Source organism: Embiotoca jacksoni, unplaced genomic scaffold (assembly GCF_022577435.1).
Source record: "Embiotoca jacksoni isolate LCO1_2020_lvr unplaced genomic scaffold, fEmbJac1.0.p SCAF_44, whole genome shotgun sequence".
NCBI classification, from domain to species: domain Eukaryota; kingdom Metazoa; phylum Chordata; class Actinopteri; family Embiotocidae; genus Embiotoca; species Embiotoca jacksoni.
In genome coordinates this window covers 1,950,390-1,960,319 of record NW_027185397.1, presented here as the reverse complement: position 1 = coordinate 1,960,319, position 9,930 = coordinate 1,950,390, and the positions used below count along the sequence as shown (strand labels likewise).

Sequence of the window (9,930 nt, the reverse complement as noted above, 5' to 3'; positions counted from 1 at the left end):
TGGTTTGAAAAGAATAAATTATCCCTAAATTGGAACAAAACTAAGTTTATATTTTTTGCAAACAGGAAAAAGGAAAAAAAACATATCAATGGCTATATGGAGTTAATATTGAAAAAAAATATTTTGGCTGTGGTAATGGATGAGAAACTGACATGGAAAAATCATATTGCATGTGTAAAAACAAAAGCGTCTAAGAATATTTCTGTTTCAATCAAAGCAAAGTATGTGTTCGATTACAAATCAATATGTATTCTCCATCCATCCATCCATTTTCTTCCGCTTATCCGGGATCGGTCCACTTGTAGCCGCGATCTCGTTCTTTCGGTACAGACCCAGAACTTGTGACCATCGGTGAGAGTCGGAATGTAGATCGACCGGCAAATGGAAAGTTTCACCTTGCGGCTCAGCTCCCTCTTCACCAACACGGTCCGGTGCAGTATCTGTTTTACTGCTGCAGCCGCACCGATCCACCTGTCGATCTCCCGCTCCATCCTACCCTCACTCATGATCAACACCCAGAGGTACTTAAACTCCTTCATTTGAGGCAGGCACTCCGTCCCCACCTGGAGGGAGCAATCCACCGGTTTCCAGCAGAGAACCACGGCCTCAGATGGACGTCATAGCCCAAAGAGGCCAACAGGACGACATCATCTGCAAACAGCAGAGATGAAATCCCGAGACCCTTGAACCTGACGTTCTCCTCCCCCCCGGCTGCGCCTAGATATCCTGTCCATGAAGGTCACAAACAGGACCGGTGACAAAGGACAGCTCTGGCGGACGCCAACACCCACCAGGAACATGTCTGACTTATTGCAGAGAATACGAACAGAGCTCCTACTGCGGTTGTACAGAGCCCGGACGGCCCATTGCAACAGCTCCGGCCCTGAACTCCTGCAGCACCCCCCACAAAAAACCCAGAGGGACCCAGTCAAAAGCCTCCTCCAAGTCCACAAAGCACATGTTGACTGGCTCGGCAAACTCCCAAGACCCCTCCAGTTGAGTCTTGCGAGGGTAAGAGCTTGTCCATTGTTCCACAACCAGGATGGAATCCACACTGCTCCTCTTGAATCTGAGGTTCGACAAACAGTCGGAGCCTCCTTTCCAGCACTCTGGCATAAGCTTTGCCCGGGAGGCTGAGTAGTGTGATACCCCGATAGTTGAAGCACACTCTCGGTTCCCTTTTTCGAAAATGGGGACCACCACCCCGGTCTGCCGGTCCATGGCTACTGTTCCCGACCCCCATGCGACATTGAAGAGGCGTGTCAGCCAAGACAGCCCAGCAATGTCCAGTGCCCCAAGTCTTCAAACCCTGCCTCCTCTCCAGGGGGAATGCTGGTCGGGTTTAGGAGTACCTCAAAGTGCTCTTTCCACCGCCCGACAATATCCCCCATCCAAGTCAGCAGACCCAATGAGGTCAACCTAGGTCCTTCTCCATGGCCTCCCCGAAGTCCTCCCATGCCCAAGTTTTTACATCCATGACCACCGCTGCCCTTCTGGCCTGAAACCTCTCAGCTGCTTCAGAAGCTACAATTTCATATTAATGTAAGAACTGGTTGTAGGTAGCTGTAATTGAACAGATCGTCTTTCTTTTGTGTTGTTGAACGTTCTGAGTAAGGAGTCGGCAAAATAGGATGTTTCTTCTCTCTGCTGCTTTTCAGTAAATGTAATGTGTAAATAAGAGTTGTGTTTTGATTGTGAATATCTTTTCTGTTCATATTTTCTAGAGAATTTTGTGCATCACCATGAGAAGAATAAATAAAAAATTAAATGAAATGAGAATTACTGGGATTAACGTTTTTGGTGGAGTATTACAAGGTTTGGGTCATTGCGATGAAGACGATGACTGATGAAAATGAACCGGCATATAAATAAATACATCTTTATTGTTGTTAGTGAGAGGAAGTTTGGATTGTTGCATATTAGATGTTAGTTTGGAAACCCTGATGACATTTGACATGTACGTCAGTAAATATCTGATACACTGAGGGACATTGATACAGAGTGATAATTTGGAGCACAGCAATAACTGATAACACACTGCCTTGTCAGTCTGTTTTCTCTCATGTTAATAATCCTGAGTCTTATCCTTTGTCTTATCTGCACTCATTTTATAATGGATCCCAAGATCAAGGTTGGTGTAAACTGTGGACTTCATTTTTGTCTTTAACCACTTTTATATTAAGCCCATTCAAGGTCATTGCTGATAATACTAGAGATGTTCCCACTCTAAAAGCTGATCAATGATATCAATCAACTTTGGTGTTGTCTATTGTTGCAATCCAGACTCAGATTCAGTCAGTCGCAGCTCAACTGTAAGACCAAAATGAGCAACTTTGGGCTTTATTGATAACAGACAAGGAGAATTTTGAACACGTCTCTTTGACCCCATCACTTAGAGGGAGATACTCCAAAGCAAAAATTGACATTGTTACTTTGGCCAAATCCAAACTGTAAATCAGAGAGTAAATTACAGCCTTATACCAAGGAGTCAGTGATGTTATTGAACCTTTTTCTAAAACTTGTCAGCTCTACCAAATTTGATGCAACAGAAATGAGGCAAAACAATGCTACACACATTTTAGTTATATTAGGCGACTGTTTGGCACATTGACTGAAGCAGTCGGCAACAGATTTCACTTTAAAAAGAGATGGCTGGTCCCAGTACAAGGACCTACAGGGTTGGCACTGATTTTAAGTTGCAGTCTGCTCAACAGGATCTTTAGGGATTCAGACCAGCAGCCTTCCCGTCCACTGACTGTACAAATAAAGCTTCAGGGTCTGAAAAGACAAACCAATGAGGAAGTGCCTTAAAGTGCAATACCACCGAGGGCTGCTTGGGGTTGGTTCCCAAATCTGTCAGGATCCACAGACTCCCATTGAACTTCTCTTGTGAAATACAAATTCAATTGTTTTTTTCCACAAGTCATTATGGCGCTATTCATTAAATTCACTTCCTCTGATCAGTGTTCTGGTGGTCCCTCTGAAAGTAATTGCATGATAGCCATGTTTGGTGGGTGTCAGGTTTGACTGAAATGCCTGGGAAAAGTCCGATTTCCTGTACAGGTGGGCGGAGCATAGTGTCCTCTAGTTCTCAGTCAGATCCATCGCTCACTACTCCCCAGTTCATCCAAATGGTCACTGCCTTCTCTAAGTCCACAAAACACATGTAGACTGGATCGGTTTAGGAGTACCTCAAAGTGCTCTTTCCACCGCCCGACCATATCCCCCGTCCGAGTCAGCAGTCCCAACGAGGCCAACCGAAAGTCCTTCTCCATGGCCTCCCCGAAGTCCTCCCATGCCCAAATTTTTACATCCATGACCACCGCTGCCCTTCTGGCTTGCTTCAGGAGCTACATTCTCATGCAAGGACTGGTTGTAAGTAGCTGTAATTGAACAGATCGTCTTTCTTTTGTGTTGTTAACGTTCTGAGTAAGGAGTCGGCAAAATAGGATGTTTCTTCTCTCTGCTGCTTTTCAGTAAATGTAATGGGGAAATAAGAATTGTGTTTTAATCCTGAATAGCTTTTCTGTTCATATCTTCGAGAGAATTTTGTGCATCACCATGACAAGAATAAATACAAAATTAAATGAAATGAGAATTACTGGGGTTAACGTTTTTGGTGGAGTATTACTTTAAGGTTTGGGTCATTGCGATGAAGACGATGACTGATGAAAATGAACCGGCATATAAATAAATACATCTCAGTCAGATCCATCGCTCACTACTCCCCAGTTCATCCAAATGGTCACTGCCGGCTCCAAACGACCAAAATGGCGATGATCAAAATGTCAAACAGATGTTCACAAACCAATAGGTGATGTCATGGTAGGTTGCCACTTGACATGTTCCTGCTCACAAATGTTTTTAAAAATATCCTCACCGCTTTTGTTGATTTGGTAACTCCCCAAACATTGATGTCACAGTGGGTGTTTATTGCATTACTTGCCAATAGACCTCTTTCAACTTGTCACAGTGGGTAATGCACAGGTGCATTAATGATGGCTCAGTTCCATTCAGACATGACGGTGAAGCATCATGCACCAAAGCAGGAACTCCTCTATGTGGAATGCAGCCATCTTTGTTACATCAGTGCTTTACCTACAATGACCAGTCAAAAGGTCTACAGGGGAACATGCTGTGAATATGTTGTAGCCAGAAATGCCACATGCTTAAAGCCAAAGAGAGCAGTGCAGCAGTAACTGTTTAAGTAAAGATTTCATCTGAGTATTTGCTGCTCAGACAAGATGATGTGGTGGAAGGTAACTCAAGGAAGGATTGTTTAAAATGTGAATTTTTTTTTTTATTTCTGACTACAAACACAGTGTGAAGTCAGCATTAAAAATGTTCTGTAAAAGTATGTTATTGAACAGAAAACTAGATACTAAATCTTAGAGAAAATCCTAATCCTAATCATATTAGACATTCATATCAATGTCCATAAATGATTCAAATCAATATTGGTTTTTTTTTATGTTTTCTCATTACCTGCTTGAGACACAAATTGTCAACATTATGTCAGTTAATTTGACAAACTTGTCTTTTAAATTTGAAAAGGTTTTATGTAATGCTCAAATCTTCAACAATGTTTATCAATCTTCCAATTTACTGTTACTGCTAAAGAAATCATCCATTTCTTTTAAAACATGAATTTTAAATGATTTTTTTTTAACCTCAGACAAATGTCTGCATAACATGTCCCCTCCTACTACGCTAGGATGACAACTCTGGATAAGACAGTCAGCTTCCTGAAGGGAAACTATACATGTTGAGAAAATCTGAGTGTGACCCTAAACATTAAACTATTCTAAGTTGTTTTTAAATATGGATGTACATACAAATCATTAATTAGAATAGAATAGAATAGAATAGAATAGAATAGAATAGAATAGAACAATAACAACAAGAAGAACAAGAAAAAGAACAAGAACATGAAGTATATTAAATAATATGAATCTCATCTTAATCTGAGAAAAATGTGACAAAACATTGGTCCTCCTCAGTTATTAATAAACCCATTGCACCAGTTTGAGTTAATTGGTCAAAGTCAGATCCCAGACGCAGTGAAAGTGCACAGTGTGCTTTATGATTCAGCCATAAAGCAGGTATATAAAGCTGGAGGAGACTGGAGGTGGACTCACTGGAGAGCGACGGTCAGGGTGAGTGTTGTTCTGTCTCTGTATTTACTATGTAATTACCAGAAGATACTTTTATGATAATCAATTACACTGAAATGTACTGCAAAATTTTGTTCTAATTGACCCACTGAGAATGAAAAAATTATTTATCTTAATTGAACTGATTGAAAAATGTGTAACATAAAGGATAATAAAATAGAAGGAGATTATAGAAAATAAGAAATAGTTATTGTTTAACTTGAAGTTTTAGCCATAAGAGTACATAAACTGAAACCTATTACTGAAACCATTGTTGTTGTTGTTGCGTATTTTTAAAATAGTCATAGGATTCAAAGGTTTATTTCTAAGTACACGAGTAATATCTGTTGTGAAAAAAAAAGTACAGTTAAAGATTTGTGTGGAAAAAAAAGTATATATGTACATATACATATAAATGCAGTTAATAAACAAGTCTACGTTGGATCCTTTAAAGTAACTACAATAAATAAACTCGTATAAAACGTTTGATGATTGCTAAATGATTCAAGATGAGTATCAGAATTTGGACTCTATAGTGCTGTGGGGGTTTGACGCTGGTGTCTTCTCTTTTATATTGTAACAGAAATAAAGATCGTGTAAAACAAGCTTTAAGACCGAGATCATACTGCAACATCAAAATATTGATTGCGTTGCAAAATATTTGGGCCCATTTGGCATTTAGATGAAGGTGCATTTATGATGATAATAACAATAATAAATCTGGTGACAGGGTGATTTGTTACAAACCGAACTTAAAAGCTATTTAACATGTTGAGTTTAATGGATTTGTGTTTCCTCCCCAGATGAAGCTGTCAGTGTTGTTGCTGCCGGCCCTGCTGGCTCTGACCTCAGCCAGTCTGCAGGAAATCGTGAAGAAGAGCTCCCAGCACAGGAAAGGTCAATACCTCATCAACGTTTTTGTTTTTTGACATAAACAGATCAAGATAAAACCCACAGTGACAACAAAGATTTTGTGCTTATTTCATTTTTCCTCATAAAGGCATTTGATTTCTTGCGGTTTATCAACAATTTTTTTCTGTTTGTTTCATGCAGTTTCCTTACTGAACCCTGAGCTGGAGGACCGGGTCCCTGAACCAACTGGGAACGTGGTGTTGGGTCCCCTGACTCCACCTGACCTGGAGCAGCAGCAGGATCTGCCTTCGTCCTTTATCTTCAATGATAATGTGAACCTGGAGTGGCTGACCTGGGATGGTGACCTGCCCAATGGAGCCGTTTCCATCTATAACGGCTACACTGAGCGCATCGACTACGTCTGTAAGTACAAGTGTGAGGCCGGCTTTTACAACCCCAGCCTGGGTCCCTACTGCCGCTATCCGTACGGAGACCAAGAGTATTACGCCCCTGAGTTTGAGATCCTGGCAAACAAAGACAACTTTGAGTTCCTGGAGTGGAAAGAAGGTTCCTACGGTTCAGTGGCTCAACATTCAGTCAGGACCTGCCCAGGAGTTGGCATCTACGTTGGGAAGAACAAGTACGGTCTGGGGAAGGTCGTTCCTCAGTTTGAGGCGTTCTTCTTGCCCTGGGAAGGTGATGAGTACTGGTATAAGAGTTACCAGGTCCTGGCAATCAACAGGGACGCCTACACCCAGCAGATCACTGATGTCAAGTACGCCATCGATGACGTCGCCATCTTCCAGTACCCTCCAGAGACCATGCGCATCTCCGGGGTCACCAACAATGAGTGCCAGACGGTGGTGAAGACAGTCACCATCTCAAAGACCACAGAGGTGGAGACCACCTGGAACATCGGCAGGACCACCATGTTGGGAATCACAGGCAGCATTACAGCCAAGATCCCCCTGATCGGCTCCGGGGGCATCGAGCTGAGTGGTGAGAAGACGCTGCAGTTCTCCAGAGGAACAACCATGGTGGAGTCGCTCAGCCACTCCGTGTCCGTGGAGCTCAATGTGCCACCCAACCACTCTTGCAGAGTCCGTATGGAGGGACGTAAGATGAAAGCCGACATCCCCTACACCGCCCGTCTCAGCCGAACCTACCGCAATGGAGAGACCCAGTGGACGTCCATCTCCGGGACATACGACGGAGTCCAGATCGGAGAAGTCCGGGCCGTGGTGGACCGCTGTGAACCTGTAGTGGACGCCAAGCCCTGCCCGTGACCGACTGACGGAAAACACACCAACAGATATTCTTAAACAACACCAACAGATTTTTTTTTGTGATTATGGAAGTAAATTACATGTCGCAATAAAAACAACAGAATAATGCCAGTCACGTGTGGTAAATGGAAAATATTTTTTTTTTGTGTGGAGTGGCGTCTGAAAAAAGCTTTACTTTCCAAAATAAAAACATACCGCACTTCAAGTTTTTCTTCTCAGTCTTTTCTCCTTTGTTCTTGCACATAATACTAGTATTACTAATTATATTTTCATATAAAAAAAATACAAAAACATCAGAGCAATTAACTCACAGCTGTACTTTAGTACACTGTTTAATTTTCTGCTAATTAATTCAAACATTGGGAGACTTTTAAGTTTTTACTGGCCACAGGACAGCTTTCACTAATTGTTCAATTTTATCGGATAATTGAGCTTACTGGTTAGGCTGGCTACACTTTAAATAAATACGTTTAGTTTGTAGTAATGAAATGAAAGAAATGAAAGAATTTTTCAATAAAGAATAATTATTATGTTTACCACTGACATGCCACATATATTACACATTTCATTGATTTATTACAATGTTTAAAGAAAAAACATGACAGACAGGTAAAAGAGGAAGACAAATTTAAATATGGACTTATTCACAGTAGATTAAAGTTGTATTATATCTGAACATAGCTATTCCCTATTCAGTTGTACTTAAATTATGAAAAAATATTTATCACAAGTACATTTTTCAATGTATTTTTGTGTGATTGTACATGTATATTAAGGTGTATCCTCATAAAGCCAGTGTGCACTCATGTATTTTCTTCCCAAAGCCAAATAAATGTTGAGCAGTCTACAGTGTTCAGGGAACCCTTTTTTTATCTTCATATATTTGAGCACCAAAATATAATTTCTGAGAAAAGAAATGCCTGGAACACAAATCAAAAAACATGCAGTTTACAGACTTTTCTCCACTCTTTTAGGGTTTTGGAAATATCAACTTAACAATTTCAGAGAAAAGTTCAAACTAAAATATGTCCATCAATTTTCAGAATATATTATAGATTCATTGACCCCCCCCCCCTTTTTTGCTTTATTAACAGCAGAACTCAAGGGTTTGCACAGAAGCTGATAACCAATGTTATTGGGCCAAAATATTTGTTTGGTTTATGACAATATTTGCAAAATTAACAATGTCTCTAAAAGCTTCAGGTGTTAATTTGCATGTATTTGTATGTATTTTCACATAAAGATTTTGATTTTACCATTCAGTTTTAACATGGAACACAATTATTTCCTTTGACACTGACAATTACTCAAAAGACTTCCAGACAGCTTCCATTGAGTAAAAAAATAAAATGATCTGGGAAAAATAACATCATCATTCAGAATATACATGTTAATAATACACACTGAATGTGAGTAACATAATATAATGTTCTTTTCAAGCACTCAGCTGAATGCTGAAGCAGCTGAAGGCTGTAACAGTACAGTGTTGTCAGTAGAAATGACCTTGACACAGCCGTGTGTCTAACAGAGTCCTCATTCAGACCTAAATAAATCGAATGATAATAACTTTCTGTCTCAAGGATGCACACGGATGACCATGACATCAGCGATTTTCAATGATAGGACTGTGCGTGGAGAACAATGTCTGCGTTGAGCGACCTCTCCTCTGGTTTAATCTTGGCAGCCAGTGACGTTGTGCAACAAGGGCTGTCTTAATCAGTGACCCACTATTACAGGAGATCTAATCAATGTGTTCCCTGTCCGAGCTTATCTAAACATACAGTATCTTGTCATCAATGGAGGGAGAGAGCGCCGCAGCACTTTGGACATCATGTAATCCTCTATTGCCCAGTAGATACGGGAAGTTAAATCCAAGCAAATTTATTTATGAGGCACTTTTAACAGTCTCATCAAAGAGGGAATCCACAGACAGAGGAGGAGGGGATCGATAAAGAATCCTGTTATCATCAGCAGCATGAATGCTCTTCCTATATCAGTCGGGAGCTGCTGGCAGATGTTTTCTGGTCAAGGACAACAGCATCTACCATGAACTTTACCTAAATATGTTGCTGGTTCTGTATCGTCACCTAATTCTTCAGCATGTATGTCCAACTTGTATGAATAAAGATTGAATAAGTTGATGCGATGATTTCATGCACGGCCGGCAAGAACAGGACAGTTGTAGCTGAAGGACAACAGCTTAAAAAAATATAAAGGTGCCGGCCAGCCAGCCTGCAAAACATAAATAACAGGCTACAAGAGAGAAGAGCAGCACAGCACTTTGGACATCATGTAATCCTCTTTGGCTCAGAAAATACAGGATGTTAAATCCAAGCCTTCCTTTACCCCTCATATGTTCTGGGGTCGACTTGCTCAGCAACTGATTTTTATTGTTAACTTTTCTGCAGGAAAAATCAACAAACCTATTTTAAACTGTGGGATGTTTGACACCATTGAGTTCTGAGTTTGGATGTGACAATTTTCTTGGAACAAATACTCTTATAAATTTGGACATTAATATGTTTCACTAGTCAGTATCCAAAGGCCCAACACAAGGTATCACCGTGTAAAACTAGAAGTACTGTCTCCCAGTTGTGTTCGTCCGCGAGCCGGTCAAGCTACAATTGCAGACTCAGATG

General features: G+C 40.8%; 1 protein-coding gene across 1 annotated transcript; it reads left to right on the top strand.

The window, feature by feature from the left end:
- Nucleotides 1-5,078: 5,078 nt before the first annotated feature.
- LOC138210312 (natterin-3-like) lies at nt 5,079-7,291 on the top strand. The gene is made up of 3 exons (XM_069169384.1): nt 5,079-5,156; nt 5,957-6,050; nt 6,207-7,291. Exons 2-3 carry the CDS (start codon nt 5,957-5,959, stop codon nt 7,289-7,291), a joined length of 1,179 nt encoding a protein of 392 aa, XP_069025485.1. The 5' UTR covers nt 5,079-5,156.
- Nucleotides 7,292-9,930: the final 2,639 nt, after the last annotated feature.